This window comes from Xenopus tropicalis, chromosome 5, assembly GCF_000004195.4.
Source record: "Xenopus tropicalis strain Nigerian chromosome 5, UCB_Xtro_10.0, whole genome shotgun sequence".
NCBI classification, from domain to species: Eukaryota; Metazoa; Chordata; class Amphibia; order Anura; family Pipidae; genus Xenopus; species Xenopus tropicalis.
In genome coordinates this window covers 128170109-128190503 of record NC_030681.2, presented here as the reverse complement: position 1 = coordinate 128190503, position 20395 = coordinate 128170109, and the positions used below count along the sequence as shown (strand labels likewise).

The 20395-nt window shown below is 40.9% G+C and overlaps 1 protein-coding gene across 1 annotated transcript in view; it reads left to right on the top strand.

Annotated features, from left to right (window-relative positions):
• The window catches only part of pik3cb (phosphatidylinositol-4,5-bisphosphate 3-kinase catalytic subunit beta), a 97903-nt gene that overhangs the window by 58512 nt on the left and 18996 nt on the right, over positions 1-20395 (top strand). The window contains 8 exon segments of the mRNA NM_001079460.1: positions 10059-10282; positions 11157-11339; positions 12065-12241; positions 13043-13138; positions 13700-13933; positions 14081-14177; positions 16372-16502; positions 18078-18131. Of these exon segments, the coding sequence (NP_001072928.1) occupies positions 10059-10282; positions 11157-11339; positions 12065-12241; positions 13043-13138; positions 13700-13933; positions 14081-14177; positions 16372-16502; positions 18078-18131 (1196 nt within the window).

Here is a 20395-nt window from a genome sequence, read left to right as displayed (position 1 = left end):
ATTATTTTTTTTTTTACTTAAATGCTCCCCGATATCGCCCACCCGTAGGTGGGGATATCGGGGGAAGATCCGCTCGCTTGGCGACATCGCCAAGCGAGCGGATCTGCTCGTGTATGGCCACCTTTAGTCATTGCATTGTTGCAAATGTTTGGTGTATAAATTGGAGTAAGTTTAGGACTTATTCAAATGTATAATTCAAAAAGCAAATTGCCAGGCCTTTGCAACCATCCCACAAATCCAGAGTGCTATCATGACCCCAGATAAAATGAAAAAACAGCAGCACTCCGGAAATGTTGTAGAAAAAAGTGACTTTACTCAAGTGCACACAGCAACGTTTCGGGCATAAACCAGCCCGAAACGTTGCTGTGTGCACTTGAGTAAAGTCACTTTTTTCTACAACATTTCCGGAGTGCTGCTGTTTTTTCATTTTATCCTGGATATTGTTTTACCCTGGCTGAGGGTTCAGCTTGCACCTGGGGCTACAATTAGCTGGTTTGTCCATTGTGTAGCACACCTTAATCAATTTGTTGATAATCATGACCCCAGATAGTCTCTATTAATTATACAAATCTTTGTGTCTTGATTTACAGTTATCAGCACTGTGCACACACACTGTACAGACTTTACAGCATACATTAATTCTCAGGTCAGGTTTGACTTCTACATGGAGCTGTAGGGGGCTAGTCAGGCATTTTGTTTTTTTGGAAGGAAGTAGATTGGTCATGTAAAGTAATGCCTTTGTTGTTTAAATGTCCATTTATCCACGACTGACTCCAAACCTTCACTAAGAAAAGTAGATGGAAACTGACCAGAACCACAGTACTGTGCTTCAATGTTCACCTTTATTGGACAGTACAGGGTGTATTTATTATAGTATGGTGACATATTTATTTAGTGTTGGTTTTAGTCTGTAAGCCAATAACACCGGTGATGTTGCCCATAGCGACCAATCAGATCTTTGCTTTTGTTTTCTAACTTGTAGGAGACCGTCACAATCCAATTGCTGATTGGTTGCTGTGAAACATCATCGGTGATGTTTGTCTCCAATGTTAATAAATACTACCCTACATGTTTCAAGCAAAATTGCCCTTTATCAAGTGTCACTTTACTGTATGTAACGCTTGATAAAGAGCAATTCTGCTCAAAATATGCAGTGTCCAATAACATTGAAGCACAGTAATGTGGCTCCGGGTCTGTTTACAACTACTTTTCTATGAATCCAGGACTGGAAACCTATAACTTCAAACCTTTAACCCTGATCATACTAGAGAAGAAGCACTCTTTTTCATGATTCTTGCGATTGATGATGATAAAATTATGTACAATTAAAAGGGTAAATTGGACCCCAGCAACCGGATAGCTGCTTAAAAGTAATACTGCAGAGCGGCTGAACAAAAGCTAAATAATAAAAAAAAAAATAACTATGAAAAAAATTTGCAGATTATCTAAAAAAAAAAAAAGGCAGTTTAAAGGTGAACTACCGTAAATAACGCAAAATAGCATTTCAGATGCCAGATATACTTCCAAGCCATGCTTTTGCAGTAAATGTAAGTGTTCCCCAAACAGTTTCCTCCCCCCTATTTACTCAACACCCATTAATAATTCTTCCCCCACAGATTCTCACCTTCCCTAGCTTTGCCTTATATTTATATGTAACACTCCTCTGCAGTATAGATTATAAGATCTGCAGGGCAGGGACTTCCTTCCTTCTGCATCTCACACAAGGGTATGATACCTTTCAAAGATGTTTTTCAACTCCGCTGTTTTAAAATAATACACAAAAATTGAGTTTTTGCAATTTGATTTCATTATGATTTTTAAAGTGGTCCTCCACCCAAAAACTCTTTTGTGTAATGAAAGAGAATCTAATTCTAAGCAATATCTTCTTTCACTGTGCAAAAAAAGTAGTTGGGTGGAGGACTTATTTAAAGGGTAAGTATTACAGAAATGTATTTCCCTTATTGTAGGTGCAGGTTAAAAGAGCCTGCACTCTTGATGGTTTTCTGTTTTGAAAAAAGCCCCCACTTTGTATTGTGCACTGTAATTCACTCCTAGTGTGAGCAGCCATGCCCTGTCTCGTGTGTGCGTATGAAACAGAAATTGGGCAAAGCACACATGAATATTGAGTGAGCCGGGACATAGGTGTCCTATAAATTTAATGTTTCATTTTCTTCTCTATTTTCTCTCTCACTTTAGCTCAGAAAGGCAAGGAGGTACCACTGACACTCTAAACTCTTTAAGGGGTGGTTCTTGTTCAGGTTAACTTTTGTATGTATGTTCTAGAATGGCCTATTCTTAGTAACTTTTCTATTGGCCCTTTATTTTCATTTTTGTTTTTGAATTATTTGCCTTTCTCTTCTGGCTTTTTCCAGCTTTCGAATGAGGGCCCTTACTCCAGTATCCAAACACTAATGCTCTGTGAGGCTGCATTTTTATTGCTATTATTACTTTTTATTACTTATCTTCCTATTTAGGCCCTCCTTCAATCATATTCCTGTCACTCTGTCAACCCACAGCCTCATTGCAAGGTTAAATTGAACACTAGCAACTAGATAGCTTCCAAAATTACAAACTGGAGAGCTGCTGAATTAAAAAGCAAAATAATTCAAAAACCGAAAATATAACATGAAGACCAATTGCAAAAAGCACTTGCTACATCATAATCAATGTTAATTTTAAGGTGGAAAAACCCCTTTAACATTTAATAGATTTCTAAACAACAGCTCTATAGAGCGTGGTCCCTGAGCTGTACTAAAGTCAAGAGTTACCATTACTAGATTAGTTGTTGACATTCTTGTGATGCTGCCGACAGCAGCATTTCTGGGGCCTCTTCAGCATCATAGTGGGTCTCTGGGGGGGCCACATCACTAGTGCAGAGAGCTTCTGCACTCTTCACACTAGCAGAGCCAAATTTCCATTTGAAAAAAGTATAATTCAGTTCTAAAAGTTCTCACCTTGCTTCATGGCAGCAGCAGCCCTGGCTGCCATTACACTACCAACTAATGCAGTAAACAGCAAAAGCTTATGCCTGGCTTACTGCGCTGCTAATAGGGAACACCAGGGGGAGGAGAATAAATCAGAATAATAAAGTAGAACTGCAGTAAAAATTAAAACTAGCAGTAGTGTTTAGAAGATTAACTGCTGGTGATGACATAAATCAGTTCCCACATTCACATTCTGTGCCTCAAATAAATAGGTTAAGCACACTTTGCCTACTCAAGTGTTTGGCTCCTTATTCAGCATATTGCCACACGTGGCGGATCCTCGGCCTGCAGATTAACACAAAATGAACATTAATCAATTGAAATATATTTTTTAACCAACCTGTATATACTTAATATAATCCCACCTTCCAATCTATTCCCTTTTGCTAGTGATTATTCTTGCTTTCCTTGCTATGTCAATGAAACATATTAGGCAGTTCTCATGGCAGTGTCTGTTGGATCTGCTTAGCTTTTAAAGAGCATGGGAGGTAGGTTAGAAGGGGAGCGCTTGTGGGTTGTACTTCTGGCAAGCATAACTTGTATTTATTAACATTGGAGACAATCATCATCAGTGATGTTGCCCATAGCAGCCAATCAGATCTTTGCTTTTGTTTTCTAACTTGTAGATGACTGTTTTAATTTAATTGCTGATTGGTTGCTATGGGTAACATCACTAGTGATGTTTGTCTTTATTGTTAATAAATACACCCCATAGCTGCTGTTGTGGGCAGCATACTCTGGGGCAGTGCTGTCCAACTGGCGGGCCGCATGCGGCCCGCGACCCCCCTCTGTGTGGCCCCCCACCTGTCTGGCTGCTTTGATGGCTTAAGGTGGCCATACACGCACCGATATTATCGTACGAAACCTCGTTTCGTACGATAATCGGTGCGTGTATGGCATGTCGGCGAGTCGACCGATATCGCAGGAAGCTGCCGATATCGGACGACTCGCCGATCGGACAAGTTTGAAAATTTTGATCGGGCGCCATAGAAGGCGCCTGACCAAAATTCTCCCTTCAGAGCTGAATCGGCAGAAGGAGGTAGAAATCCTATTGTTTCTACCTCCTTACCTGCCGATTCAGCCCTGAATGGTGTGTGGCGGATCTTACGATGTTTCGTGCGACCGATGGTCGTACGAAACATCGTCGGATCGCCACGTGTATGGCCACCTTTACTCTTGTGTAAGCTTTAAATGGTATCAGTACTGTGATTAACTGCCCCCCCTGCATGGTTCTCACCTCAGATTCAGGCTGTAATCAGGCTGTATTGTTTAAATATGTAATTCCCTGTGTTGTTCACACCTTTTAATCTCTGCATTGTTCACCCCCTGCAGTGTTCACACCTCAGGCTCAGGCTGTAATCACCCATATTGTTCCCCTGTTCACACCTCAAGAGCAGTAGAAACCCACAAATAATCCCTGCACACTACAAAAAGAACATATACTGAGGTGGTACTGCAATTGAAAAGTTTTTTAATATATAGTTATTGTGCAGACTGTAGGAGCAGTGGCAGCTTTGTGTCACTGTAGGCTGCCTGTGTGTGCCATACACACAGGCATCATAGGGCAGGGAGAGTATGGCACACACAGGCAGGGTAGGGAAGGCAGAGTATGGCACACACAGGCAGAGTATGGCACACACAGGCCAAGTATGGCACAAACCAGCCAAGAATGGCAAACACAGTGAAAGTATGGCACACTCAGGCAGGGTAGGGAAGGCAGAGTATGGCACACACAGGCCAAGTATGGCACAAACCAGCCAAGAATGGCAAACACAGTGAAAGTATGGCACACACAGGCAGGGTAGGGCAGGCAGAGTATGGCACACACAGGCCAAGTATGGCACAAACCAGCCAAGTATGGCACACAGGCAGGGTAGGGAAGGCAGAGTATGGCACACACAGGCAGGGTAGGGAAGGCAGAGTATGGCACACACAGGCAGGGTAGGGAAGGCAGAGTTTGGCACACACAGGCAGGGTAGGGAAGGCAGAGTTTGGCACACACAGGCAGGGTAGGGAAGGCAGAGTTTGGCACACACAGGCAGGGTAGGGAAGGCAGAGTTTGGCACACACAGGCAGGGTAGGGAAGGCAGAGTTTGGCACACACAGGCAGGGTAGGGAAGGCAGAGTATGGCACACACAGGCAGGGTAGAGCAGGCAGAGTATGGAAGGTTTTGCTGTACTACAACCATTAATATGGGTATGGTCATGTGATAACATGGGTGTGGTTTCAAGTGGGTGCCGTTTCAAAAAGGGGAGTGGTCAAAACTGGCTTCCATTATCGGCCCTCCACCACGTAGTTCGGAAAAATTCCGGCCCTCGGTACAACAGAAGTTGGACAGCACTGCTCTGGGGTATCCTTGTGGCCATTGTGTGGTAGGGAGCCTTTGCACATACTGTGTGGTGCTTTAGTAGGCAGGCGCTGTTCATATTCTAAATGGCCTTCAGAATTGGTTCTGTATTACATATTTCTAAACTTTTTTGTGAGAGAAGGCTGCAAATACTTTCAAGACTCCAATGTCTTGCCATTGCTTCTATTACAAATTACTATTTTTTTGCATGGAGGGAACTCATAAGCTTGGGACGGACATAAAGGTATTCTGGTTAAGACCTTGGGAGAAAGTAAAGGTAAATCAGCAATAAAAATATTTTGCACTCCGTATAAAAATTGCAGAAACACGCTAGTGCCTTAGTTTGAATTTTTAGAGAGTAAAGAAACACACCTAATTAAACTGGCCAGGTAGCAATTTTCTTAGAAGTGTTTGTTTATCCATGATATTAATGATTAACCCCTAGCTAAGGCATAGGCTTATGTATAACTCTGGCAGCACATTCCTCGCAATTTACATGTGATCTGCTCTGCTCAAACTGACAAGCATTGACTCAGCATTGAAAAGAACAGAACGTTTGATGTGCCACTCCTCCCTTATGATACCCCAGCAAGGTTAGGTGCCCTTCAATAAAGAATAAGAAACCCTGTACAACTGATAAATATTTCATATTGCTTCCTAAATAGATATCACTTATTCACAATGGCTAGAAATAGGTAAATGAACTCTAGGTAGGAACCTATAAATGGATCGAGTCCAAACGTCTGTTTCTAGCACACAGAGAAATGTTCCTTATTTGGAGGCTCAGAACCCCGGCTCCCTCTGCTCAGCACGATCATTTGTTTTTAATAAACGTGTCTTTCCGCTGAGTGTTTTTTTTTTTTCTTTTTTACCTTCAGGGCACTGTCAGAAATTTGAAATCACTTAAAACGAGTTTTCATTGAAACGAGTTGTTCGATCTCACTGTGTGCCTTTGAGAGATATGGTGCTGGTTATCCAAAGCTCTGGCTTTGGTTTATTCCATAAGTTTGCCGCTGAGCTGTCAGGGCCCTGGGGAAAAAGGATATCAGGCTGGAATGCACGGAGTGGCTCACAGATGGGCGCAAACTTAATCAGTGCAAGAGACAACAAAATCTAGCAAACTATGGGGACCCGCAGTTTCACCTGTGTGCCTTGCTCAGAATCAGTCAGATTTTGATAGTACAGATACTTTGTGTGCTCCTTTTGCCTGTAAAATCAGAGATACTACTGGTAGCTGCTTTTCATAAAAACAGACTCTGGCCCAAAGCTGCTTGTAGAGAGAGACTGATTACTAATAGGGGGAGTGATAAGTATTTCTGAAACAGCACAGCATTTTTAACTAAGTATATTTAGGAAGTCTTTCTCTGTAATAATAAAACAGGTGGTAAAACAATCATATTTTTTTTAATGTTTAAATGATTTTTAGCAGGGTTAAGGTATGGAGACTCAAATTACAGAAAACCAGAAAAGCCCAGGTCCCGACCATTCTGCATAACAGATCCTATTATGTACTTTTTTTTTCATCTCTCATTTTAGGAGCCTTTGCTGGGAGAAACTTTTTGTTTACATATACATAGGAAATCTGTATATTTTTTGTGGGTGTAAAGGTGGCCATACACGTGGCGATCTGACGATGTTTCTTACGACCATCGGTCGCACGAAACATCGTAAGATCCGCCACACACCATTCAGGGCTGAATCGGCAGGTAAGGAGGTAGAAACAATAGGATTTCTACCTCCTTCTGCCGATTCAGCTCTGAAGGGAGAATTTTGGTCAGGCGCCTTCTATGGCGCCCGATCAAAATTTTCAAACTGGTCCGATCGGCAAGTCGTCCGATATCAGCAGCTTCCTGCGATATCGGTCGACTCGCCGACATGCCATACACGCACCGATTATCTTACGAAACGAGGTTTCGTACGATAATATCGGTGCATGTATGGCCACCTTTATTCCACTCAAAATCCCTTAAGAATAAAACTTATTTGTTTGACATACATTTTACTATATAAATGTGGAAATACATTGAATTTTACAGATCCATGCCCTCCCTAGGGCATCAATTTAAAATTTTGTTTTATAGCGATTTCTAATTTATGTAGTCCAACAACCCACAGCAGCCCAATTTTCAAAGTACTGCACAGGAAAATAGGATTCTAATAGATACTCCCCTAACTGTATGTTGGCTACAATAAACCATGTATTTTTAGAAAGCTGATTTTTTCAAAAAACATAAATGCTTTTCTGATGAAGACTGCAGAGCTTTGATAATGCAGTTTTAAAAAAAGTTCTAAAAATTTAAGAAAGAATGTGCATGCACTCTGACACTTTCTGACACATTAATATTTGCAAACTTCTTGCTAAAGTTGGCAGTTTTAGGAAATTTCTGAAAATCGTCTTAAGATGCTGCAAAATTCAGGCTTTTTCTCCTGCATATCCTTATCTGCAAAGAGAAAGCTCCATAAACAGGAAAGCCAACAGTCTGATGCCCAGGGTTCCCAATGGATGCAGCATACAGTGACCCTAAAATAGAAATGGAGCATACAAACATTTGTGGCTGACGCTTCAGCTGCTGCATGAAAAACATACTGTCTGCTTTTTTATGTGTGGAAGAAGCTTCCGTAAGAGGAAGTTAACAGCTGAAAAACATATATTTTTGAAAAGTACACAGTCATAATGAGAAAATATCTTTCAGCTTCAAGGTACCAAACTGCAAAGCATTTGCTAATGAAATGGATTTAACAACATTTCTGAAAATTATCAAAACTAGCCATTCATCTTTATATCATCTCAGAGATGTCCTTCGGTACTAAGAGAAAATATCACACATGTATGAACGCCAGGGTTTTGCGAACATTTTGTTGCCCAATATACACAGGTTTACAAAATTGTGGCATTGTAGAGACCCCAGTTCTAAAATAGTGCATATAAAATTTTATGGGGAAAAAGCAAAGAAGAACAATCCAGAGTGCAATAAAATCACTAATGCAAATGTAGAACAATATAAGGTATTCAGGTATTGAATCAATTACTATGTGGAATCCTGTTATCTAGTAAGCTCTAAATTAAGGGAAGTCCATCTCCCATAGCATCCCATGGATTCAGAGCTGCATGAATCCATAGATATGTATATATGTTTCACAATTATATAATTGGTGCTGAAAATCCTAGTTCCTGTAACTTTGGCCCCTGGGGTGCCAACATGCTGCAGGGGGTGCTCGTTGACTAAGGGTGATGATTGGAGAGTAAAAGAATGGCTTTGAAAGCCAGTGATCCACTTCTTGGCATGGTAGCAGTTTGAGCTATTTAATGGGGTAACCAGACCCTTAAAATTCACTGTTTAATATGCTAAACTGCAACCGTAGAACAGTAATAGTAGCTTCCCTTCTTCTCTACCTTGTTTGGCCATTTTTCAATGCCAGTGACCCTACATATGCTCAGTGTGCTCTGGGCTGCTGTTGAGAGGCTAAGGCGTTCATTGGAAATCATCAAAACACTGGCATACTTTATAGTAGCTAATGCTCAGGGCAAGCGATTGATTAATTGTGACGCAGCATGGCCTTCTTTCTCTGCATGCAGTGCTAGTGTTTGTTATTGTTGACAACAAGCAGTTTATATAGCAGAAGTAACGGCATCTTACTTGAGCTAATTATTTTGGGGGCATTAGGAGCAGTGTGTTTATGTGCCTATCTCCTGCTTCCTCTTTTTAATTGCTGTTATTGTACAAAACAGTCTACTGCCTATATATACACAATTATATGCTCTTAGGTGCCCATAGAATGCAGAAACTGAGTTGGGGTTGCTGGCTGTGCAAGTTTCTAAAATACAAATTCAGTAAACCTGCAATGTTTTTCAAGATCTGTTGTCCTGCTCATTCCTTATATAAAAATGATTATTATTATATTAGTCATAGTGAATGTCATATTAAAGTTATAGTCACTTCTCTAATATGCATCATAAAATGTCCAGCTGTAGTTTAGATACGCAATATTGCCAAGATACGCCCATTTCTGCTAAAACAATAATCCATGGCCTTATCATTTCCCACTTAGATTACTGCAATCTCCTACTAACTGGCCTCCCAGACTCCCACCTCTCTCCCCTGCAATTGATCTTAAACTTCTGCTAACATTCAAAGCCCTTGATTCCTTTGCTCCTCACTACATTTCTTCTCTGGTCTCCCTGCACGTTCCTGGTCGTCTCCTCCGATCCTCTCAGAGCCTCCACACCCACTTTGCTTGTCTTAAACCTTTCTGTCTCGCTGCTCCTTACCTCTGGAACTCTGTCCCTGAATCCCTCCGTAGGGAACATTCACCCACTCGTTTAAAAAAAAAAAAAAAAAAAAACTCAGAGGCTACCGGCTGGAGCACTAAAACATTATTTTATCTAGTCTTGTGCTTAAGGACAAATGCCCATACCTGGTGCACTCTTACCTTCCAATTTGTGCCTGTATGTTACCCAGCTACTTAGATTGTAAGCTCTATGGGCAGGGACCTTCTTCCTACTGTATCTCATACCACATGGCACTTATTCCCTGTGTATTTATACTTATTTTTTGTATTTGTCCTCCCTGTGTAAGATTGTACAGCGCTGCATACCCTTGTAGCGCTTTATAAATAGTTATACATACATACAATGTTCCTGCTGCAAGGCTCTTCTCTTTTCCTCACATTGGCTTTATGTAGTAGCTTTAGCTTATAGCATATTTTAATTTTTTCATTTCTAAAGGTCTTCAGGAATTTGATGCCCTAAAAGACAACGAGGTCATGGAATTCCGCAGCAAGATGAGAAGTATCAGTGAGGCGAAGATCCAATCCCTGCTTGGCCTAACATGGGTAGAGTGGCTAAAGCGTACATTCCCCCCAGAACTAGAACCATCCATACAGGATAACATCCAAGGCAAGCTCTATGGTGGCAACATTGTAGTGGCCATTCATTTTGAGAACTGCCAGGTAAGACTGCCTTCATATTTACATGTCAAGGTGTAAATTATGTGGGGGAAATTGTCTAATTAGAGATTAAAGCAAATTAAATATGTAGTTATCTAAGTTCAAAGGATGTATAAAGTTTAAAGTAGTTATTTTTTTGCTACTACTTAATTCTGCATGATTATACAGATTATACCTCTCTTTCCTGTGAATATAAACAAACCGCAACAATTACATTTTGTACTATAGTTTTGAAACCATTGCATTGTTGATAGTTTAGCTGTTATCTGCTATGTAGTTTTAGGGCTCTGGCACACGGGGAGATTTGTCGCCCGCGAACAGGGAGTTTTGCCGCGTGCCCATATCCTTAGATGGCCATACATTGGTAGATTTGGGCTGCTGAGTTGCAGCTTATTTGCCCACATATGGACCCTTTCCTACGGCCTATCAGCTATTATGGACCAACAGAAGGTGGCAAAGATCCAATCATTTGTCAGACTTAGCAAAATTGCCTTCAGGTGTATGACCAGCATTGTATTAAAGTGTCAAAATCAAACACAATTTTGAAATGTACAGGGTAACAGTATATTATTTAAATGTATAGGAATCCTGTACAGTTTCTAGTGTTACTGGCTCTTTAAGTTGTCAGTAATGGTACTATTGTTCCACTGCTAGGCAATAAATATATTCTTCAGTTTAAAGTTCTTTGTTCTTCTATGCTAGTCTTGAATGTGTGCAATAATCTCTGCTCACCTTTAGTAGTGATTCCATATGTTGCACTACCCTACCATGCAGCATTACTTGCATCATGGAGTGTTAGTTCCTTGATATTATGGTGCATCTCCCTATTTTATTCATGCCTATAATGCTAAAATAGCCCACCTTTTTTACTTCTCAGGATGTATTCAGTTTTCAAGTGTCTCCGAACATGGTCCCTGTGAAAGTAAATGAGCTTGCTATTCGAAAGCGCCTGACTATCCATGGCAGAGAAGCGGAAGAGGTAGATCCTGAGGATTTTGTGCTGCAGGTCAACGGAAGGCTGGAATTTGTTTTCGGGGATCACCCTTTAATTCAGTTTCAGGTTAGTATTAATACAAGGATTGTTTGAATTGGAATTCAGCAGGATATTCTAGTGTGTGCTATTTTGGAATGGGGATATTCTTACTGTATTGACACGATTGTTCCAAACCACATGCTGTTTTACTTTTGTTTTAAGGTGTTAGAGGGGTGGTGCACCTTTAGGTTAACTTTTAATATGTCAGAATGCCATATACCAACTTTGCAATTGGTTTTCATTATTTATTTATTTTTATAGTTTTTGCATTATTTGTCTTCCTCTTCTGACTCTTTCTAGCTTTTAAATGGGGGTCACTGACCCCAGCAGCCAATTACTATTGCTCTGCAAGTCTACAAATGTTTTCCTATTGTTACCTGTTATTACCATCTACTACTAGCTACTATTATTGCCTGGTGGCTAGGGTATATAATATCCTAGCAACCAGATAGCTGCTAAAATACTTGGAGAGCTGCTGAACACAAATCTTAATAAATCGCGCCGCCGCGTGTGCCATCCCGCCGGCGACTTACATGTTCGCCGGTGGGATGGTGGGTGATGGCAACTCGGGGAGATTAGTCGCCCGCGAACATGGAGTTTTGTTGCGGGCGACTAATTTCCCCGTGTGCCAGAGCCCTTAGATTTAACTGGCGAAATGTCCCCCCATTCTAGAACTACACTTGTGTAAAATGTAATGCTGAAACATGTGAATGTAGCTGATTCAGATACTAAACTTTGTGTCCCTATCACAGTACATCAGAAACTGTGTAATGAACAAGGCTTTGCCACATCTAACACTGGTTGAGTGTTGCAACATCAAAAAACTGTTTGACCAAGAGATGAGTGAGATTGAACATGCTGTGAGGAGAAAGTCATCCATGCACCCAGCGCTTCCAATGCCCTTGCCTCCAAAGAAACGGGGTGCATCAGTGAGTACCATCTAAACATTGTGTGTACCATTGCCATGTGGGATGAATTGCATATATGTACACATGTATTTTATAAACATTGCAAACAATAAAAATATATATACACAGTAAATAATATACAAAGTCACGTGTGTTAATGACAAAAGAGAACTTACAGTCTGAAAGGGTGGATCTCAACTAGAAAGTGCTGCTATTCACAATGATTTGCATTTAAAGGAACAGTAACACCAAAAAATGAAAGTGTTTAAAAGTAATGACAATATAATGTACTGTTGCCCTGCATTGCTACAACTGGTGTGTTTTCCTCAGAAAGACTACTATAGTTTATATAAGTAAGCTGCTGTGTAGCCATGGGGGCAGCCATTCAAAGGAGAAAAGGCACAGGTTACTTAGCAGATAAACTCCCATTATATGGGGCTTATCTACTAGTTATCTGCTATATAACCTGTGCCTTTTCTCCTTTTTTCCAGCTTGAATGGCTGCCCCCATGGCTACACAGCAGCTTATTTATATAGTAGCTTTTCTGTAGCAAAAACACCAGTTTTTTGCAGAGCAACAGCACATTATATTTTAATTACTTTAAAACACTTTAATTTTTTGATGTTACTGTTCCTTTAAAGGCTCTTTTGTAACTCAAAGCATACAGCAAAGCCAAGGCAGGATATGCTTTTTAAAATTCTGTAGCCCTTAAATATCCGATCACCTATCTGTTTGATTTGCCCTCTTGTTCTGTAAGTTTTCTCCACCATATAGTCTAGCGCTGTCCTATGTCATCTGGGTATTATATTTGATTTCTTGCAGATGAAGACTCTGAATATGCGGGATATTGTGTGGAATATTGTTCAGCCATACAAGATCATACTGTCCAAAGGGAGTAGACTGAACACAGAGGACAGTGTAAGAAATAATTTTACCACAAAAGTGTCTTTGTGTGCCTCATTGCTTGTTCATTACGGTATAATGTAAAACAAGAGGCACAAATAAGGTACATTCTCTACAATAAAACAATGTTGTAAAACTGTACCCTGTACTTCATGGTAACTAAGTTGCATAAAACCATATTAGTGGCAAAACCATCCTTTGGAGTTTATTCAGTTATTAGTAGACCACAGTGTGTTGGCTTCACTGCTCCCATACTGCATTTTTTCTGCAGGCTTTGAGAAGTGGAAAATACTCAGGAGGGTGGTATTTTGGGGTAGACCTCTGCTCCGCTGCATGTGCCTGCACGCAAGCAGAATTTGCAGTTTTAAGTGCAGATCAATGAAGCTGGGGTTGGGAGCAGATCCACTTATCTCTGCAGAAAAAACTCAGACTGAGAGCAGTGGAGTCAACTCTCTCTGTGATTAAAATTACTGGAAAAAACACTTACCTGTAAAAACTAATATAATGCTACATTTCTGTGGCTGCATACAGTGATGCATTGGTGTTTCCCAGCTTACTCTTGATGTTGCTGAATAGGTTTTGGTCCGGGCTGGCCTTTTTCATGGCACCGAACTATTGTGTAAACCCACAATGACTCCGGAAGTGCAAGGAAAGAATGATCATGTTTGGAACGAGACACTGGAATTTGAAATCAATGTCTGTGACCTTCCACGAATGGCACGTCTCTGTTTTGCTATATACGCTGTTCTGGACAAGCCTAGGAACAAGAACAAAACCAAATATCAGACAATCAAGAAGTCTGGCAAAATGGTAAGATGATTATTTTGCTTTGATTTTGTACAACTTTAAAGTAGCATCTTACATTGTCCCTATATATTTTTTTTATATCTGCCTGAATATTTGGCAATTCTGTTAAAAGCTTTGTGTTGTTCTGAAGTTCTGCTTTGTTTCACGCAGCACTTCCCTGTAGCCTGGGTGAACACCATGGTGTTTGACTACAAAGGGCAGCTGAGATCTGGGGACCATGTATTGCACTGCTGGTCGTCATTCCCTGGTAAGTGTGACATAGACTAAGTTACATAGTTACATAGGGTTGAAAAAAGACCAGTGTCCATCAAGTTCAACCCATCCAAGTAAACCCAGCACACCTAACCCACACCTACCAATCTATACACTCACATACATAAACTATAAATACAACCACTAGTACTAACTGTAGATATTAGTATCACAGTAGCCTTGGATATTCTGATTGATCAAGAACTCATCCAGGCCCCTCTTAAAGGCATTAACAGAATCTGCCATTACCACATCACTAGGAAGGGCATTCCACAGCCTCACTGCCCTCACCGTGAAAAACCACCTACGCTGCTTCAAATGGAAGCTCCTTTCCTCTAATCTAAAGGGGTGACCTCTGGTGCGTTGATTGTTTTTATGGGAAAAAAGAACATCCCCCATCTGCCTATAATCCCCTCTAATGTACTTGTACAGAGTAATCATGTCCCCTCGCAAGCGCCTCTTTTCCAGAGAAAACAACCCCAACCTCGACAGTCTCACCTCTGCACTTTCTCCAGCTCATTAATATCCTTCTTAAGGACTGGAGCCCAAAACTGCACTGCATACTCAAGGTGAGGCCTTACCAGGGACCTATAAAGTGGCAAAATTATGTTCTCATCCCTTGAGTCAACGCCCTTTTTTATACAAGACAGCACTTTATTTGCTTTAGTAGCCACAGAATGACACTGCCTGGCATTAGACAACTTGTTATCAACAAAAACCCCTAGATCCTTCTCCATTAAGGAAACCCCCAACACACTACCATTCAGTAGATAGTTTGCGTTTATATTATTTCTACCAAAGTGCATAACTTTGCACTTATCAACATTGAACCTCATTTTCCAGTTTGCTGCCCAGTTATCTAATTTTGTCAAATCGCTCTGCAAAGCGGCAGCATCCTGCATGGAACTTATAGTTTTGCACAATTTAGTGTCATCAGCAAAAATAGAAACAGTACTGTCTATGCCCACCTCCAGGTCATTAATAAACAAGTTAAAAAGCAAAGGCCCAAGGACTGACCCCTGCGGTACTCCACTAACCACACTGGTCCAATTAGAAAATGTTCCATTTACAACCATTCTTTGTACTCTATCCTTCAGCCAGTTCTCTATCCAATTACAAATATTATGTTCTAGGCCAATATTCCTTAATTTGATCATTAACCTTCTGTGAGGTACTGTATCAAACGCTTTAGCAAAGTCCAAGTAGATGACATCAACTGCCATTCCAGCATCGAGGTTCCTACTCACCTCCTCATAAAAGGCGACTAAATTAGTCTGGCAAGATCTGTTACGCATAAAACCATGCTGGCACAAACTAATAGTATTGTGAACTGCAATGTATTCAAGTACCCTATCCCTTATTACCCCTTCCAAAAGTTTTCCTACTACTGATGTCAGACTAACAGGCCTATAGTTTTCAGGCTGAGAACGGGATCCCTTTTTAAATAACGGCACCACATTAGCAATCCGCCAGTCTCTTGGCACCATGCCAGACCTCAATGAATCCTGAAAAATTAAGTGAAGAGGTTTGGCAATCACAGCGCTCAGCTCATTTAATACCCTGGGATGAATCCCATCCGGCCCTGGACCTTTGTTTACCTTTACATGTTCAAGTCTCTTTTGAATTTCCTCCCGAGTGACCCCAAGTTGACATTAGCATAATAAAATTTCTTCGTATTAGCCAGTGAGAAGGAAACAAGGGACGTTTAATTGCCCGCGGTATCAAGAATTTATCTCAGACAACATGATGCCCCGTACCCCTTTTTCTGTTCAGGAATTCCTTTAATCCAGGTCTTTAATGTGCACCCCAGTCTATAACTTTATTTCAAGATATGAAACAAGCCAAGTATAGTAATAGGGAACGAAGCATGCCAATTAAATCCTTAGTTTTATATCACATTAAACACAGGTAAGCATATCTTACAAAGCCAAATAAAAAATAGTATATCATAAAAGGACAGATATGCCTTTCCATGCCGATATGCACTTAGTGGGTCTGCACACAGGCCGGTGCTGTGCCAGTGTCGGTACAGAGGAACTGATGAGCAGATAGAACCAAATTGGTTTCTTTGCGCCTGTGAGGAAAACGCAAACAGAGAGAAGCTGAGCCTGTGCCTCATGTGCCTTAAGATTTTAGGACTCACCAGCAGTTAGAGGTTTTTAATATTTAACATATCTGCTACTTTCCAGATGAACTTGAAGAAATGCTAAATCCCATGGGAACAGTTCGAACCAATCCTTACACTGAGAATACCACAACTCTACACATAAAGTTTCACGACTACTCCAAAGAACCCATTTCTTATCCACCATTTGATAAGGTGAGTTCATTCAGGTTCTATAACCTTCTTATAACCAAACTACTCTTAGGGCTGTGACAGATGGGGCGACTAATCTCCCCGAAATGCCATCCCACTGGCGCAAATGTAAATCACCGGTGGGATGGCATACACTGAGCGGCAATATGCCGATTGAGAGGAAACTTTGGCGATTTTGGCGCATGTATGCCATCTCACCGGCGATTTACATTCTCGCCGGTGGGATGGCATTTCGGGGAGATTAAAATCTCCCTTGTCGGGGGCGACTAATCTCCCCGTCTGTCACAGCCCTTGTGAACTTCAGTTTGTGCCTCTTCTATGCAAGAGCATACAGCTACAAACTGAATGTTGAATATTCTTGACCTGGATCGTTTTTGACTTGTGACATCTTGCACAGTTACTGCTTTTAGGTCACAGTCGCTAAGATAAGCCAAACTTTTGGTTACCTGAATGCATCCTAAGTAGGGATGTACTGGGTCCAGAATTTTGTTAGATCTGTCCGGATCCCACCATTTCTTGCAGTACGGAGATTCCATCAAATCCTTTAAAACTCTGAAAGCTGAATATGCAAATTAGAGTTCTGATTTGACTTTATCCGGTTGACTGTTTTGTTTAAAAGTGTTTGGTCAGATATAAAAATAATAAAGGATTTGGTGCATCCCTAATGCCACTGGGTTGTTTATGTGCAGGCCAAGAAACAGCCCCTCCACTCATATCAGATGTCTTCTCTGTCTGCACCCTAAGCCATTGCGTCAGTGTGGATGCAGACACAGAGAGTGGATTTTGGTGCTGGAATGCATACTTATACATCCCAATGATGGAAATCCTCTATGTGTGTCTGCACCCAGGCCAACACAGAACACAGCAGATATCAGCAGAGGGGCTGTTTCTGCACTTATACGCAGGCTTTGAAATAGACTAGTATGGCATTAGCCTAAGAGAAGACGAGTACCAAGAGAGAACAGGGTTGTAAGGGCCCAAGGTCCCAAGCAAATAATAAATCCAATGGACAGTCTTTCTATTAAAATAGTGGTTAACAAGTACAGGGAAGAGGGTCTGAGCAGGTACTGAGTTAAAGAGATACTGACACCAGAAATTAAACCTTTTTTTACATCTATCATAACATTTTCTTTGCATGACCTTCATTTTTGCCATAAAAGTATTTGCCCAATGCTTTTATATTACCTGTCTGATCCCCCATGTTCCCCTATAAGGGGGCTGCCATATTTGTCCAGCAGGAGGCCGTTGGCATTAGAAGCTATAACTGACAGACTGAGAAGGGACAGTCAGGTTGGCAAAACAGTCAGGTTTAGGAACTTAAAGTAACAATTATTTACAAAAGCAAATCTCAGTGAAAATCAATCAACATGACCTATAGGCAACTTTTTATGTACATTCATATTTTGAGGAGTCATTTTTTAGTGTCAGTATCACTTTAATGCTTATTCTTTATAAAGTGATGTCACATATTGTGTCCAAACATAAGTGCACAGTGGCAACATTGCCAGCAGTGTTGGAAAAAGCAGTATATTACATAATTCAATAATAAATAATAATAATAATATGTGTTTCACACAGATACTTGAAAAAGCTGCTGAAATTGCACGGAACAGTGACAGCCTGTCTACGTCGGTAAGTTCCCTGGGGCTCTGCTTACCTATGTTGTGTCATTAAGGGATCAATGTGTAGTAAACCTACTCAGAGCTGGAAACATAAAAGCAATTTAGTCAATTTGGGCCAAACTTGCTGACCGCTGTTCCAGTGCAAAGTCTTTTTAAACAAGCAACATGCAGGTGCTTATAAAACCCTATTAGCTGTTCATCAGGCATATATAGGGAACGCTGCTCAAATCTATGCTTTTATTATAGTAACATGGCAGCTTATAGGGCAGAGTGTATCTACTGTTTTACTGAAAATACTTTTTCAGTTTAGCATTTATGTGCTTGTTTAATCCATGTTTTTTTCATAAGGGTGCCTATGTGAAAGGTGGAGAGGCTTCCTGTACATGGACGTCACTGTGTAAGTGCTTGGAGGCACCAGCGCAGTGTCAGAGCCAGGCAGGCTTTATTAGTTGGCTAAGAGTCATTGCAGCTTGAAAGTAGTGCTCTTTATTTTATCTAATGTGGCCTTTGTTGCAGCTTATTGGCAAGTGCCAGTCAAGGGATATCATGGAATGTTTTCTACATTTTACAGAACTGTGAGTCTTAATTTTTGACAAACTGACAACTGAATAGCTGCATGGATTCCTACTGTGTTATAAGGAAAACTGTGACAGCTATAAACTTGCATTCCTTTCAGACTGACTTAGCAGCTTATTGGCCCACAGACAAGCTAGGTATCTATTGGGATTGATGACAGCATTGGAGTTTTGGCTCAGTGTGTGAGTGGCCAAACCAGGCCCAGAACTGCTTGTTTGCCAGACGAGCAGATATTGCAGTGTGTGGGCGCTTAACTGCGCTATTGCTGCAGGTAAAGCAATCTGCTGTTTGGCAGTTGAGCATTTCAAATTGCCATGTTATGGAATCTGCTTTTGAGACTGCAATGTGGAATGTTATGGACGGAGTATTTGAAATAGATTAATTAACCTCACACTACAGTTTTGTGGACTTTTATTGGAATGACGGTCACCTTTAACAACCCTTTTCACCTGCCATGAAAGCATGCAGAGCAATAATGTGTGCTGCCTCTGCCTCTCAGGTTCTACTCTCAAAGAGTCCACTGTTTAATGGCACACCAAAAAGTTAATTATTAACTGCTGGCCTGGGGCTAGTTACTCCACAGAGGCTGCAAAGCATTCACTGACTACTGTGTTTCTGAGGCTTGGGTTACAGATTTCTCCTTTATAGGATACCGATAGCCGTGTAAAATGTGCTGTTGTTTTTACGAGTGTGTATGTAAAAGTCGCAAGTAATTAAGTGAAAGGATCCATCCATCAGTAGACATGTTTATAGCACACTGCATGTTCTGAATATACTGCCCTATCTAGTGGTGCTAGGCTGGTATAGCAATATAAAGTCATGAATATACTGATTTGCCTGAATACATGGTGACGTAAGTAGATAAATAATTCTGTACTTTTATTGCTTTGTCACACCCATGGGAAATGCAGTAAAGATACAGAATTATCTACAGATGTCAGTGTAATGTCGTTTTTGAAACTCTCTTCAGCAAATGCTTAGCAGCTAGCCAGAACACCACATACTAAGGCCAGGATCACCTCTCGGGTCTGGTTGTTTCATGATTGTCAGAAGGCAAATTACTTTGTTTGACTGTGTGCATGTGTGGCCAAACTCACACCTTGGATCTAGTCCTTAAACCAGTATGTCCATTAGACTGTGTGTGCCAAGGATTGGGTTTAAAGGGGCTCTGTTGAAGGTGGCAAGGATCTGACAGTGGAATTAAACTAGGCCTAGGCCAAACACTCTGTCCTTATATTATATTGTGTTTCTGATATGCTTGTTTATAGCTTGCAGCTTTGTTCAGTATCCTGGGCATGTAGGAAGAAGGGATGTGTTAAAGAACATGTAGACACAAAGATCTGCTGGTTAGGCATGGTGAATGTGGCCCATGCACTGATCTAATCATGTGGCCTCTAGAACAACAACCAGATCAAAATGCAGGCCTATGCAGACCCTTGGAAAGGACTACATCAATGGGATGATATGGTCCTTAGTGTCATTTTCTTACCTGGCCAATAGGCAACTGATTTTAGACCAGATTTTGGTCAGAAGCTTTTATTGGCCTATGCATATAGGCTTATATATATAGCAAGGAGTATGTAGAGCTATTACGTTCCTGACAGCTATTAGTGTTGCCTTTCTATTGAGAACAGTGCACAGTAGGGAAGCACCTAAGTGCACAGATGGGAGTGGGCGGCTACATCACACCCCTTTCCA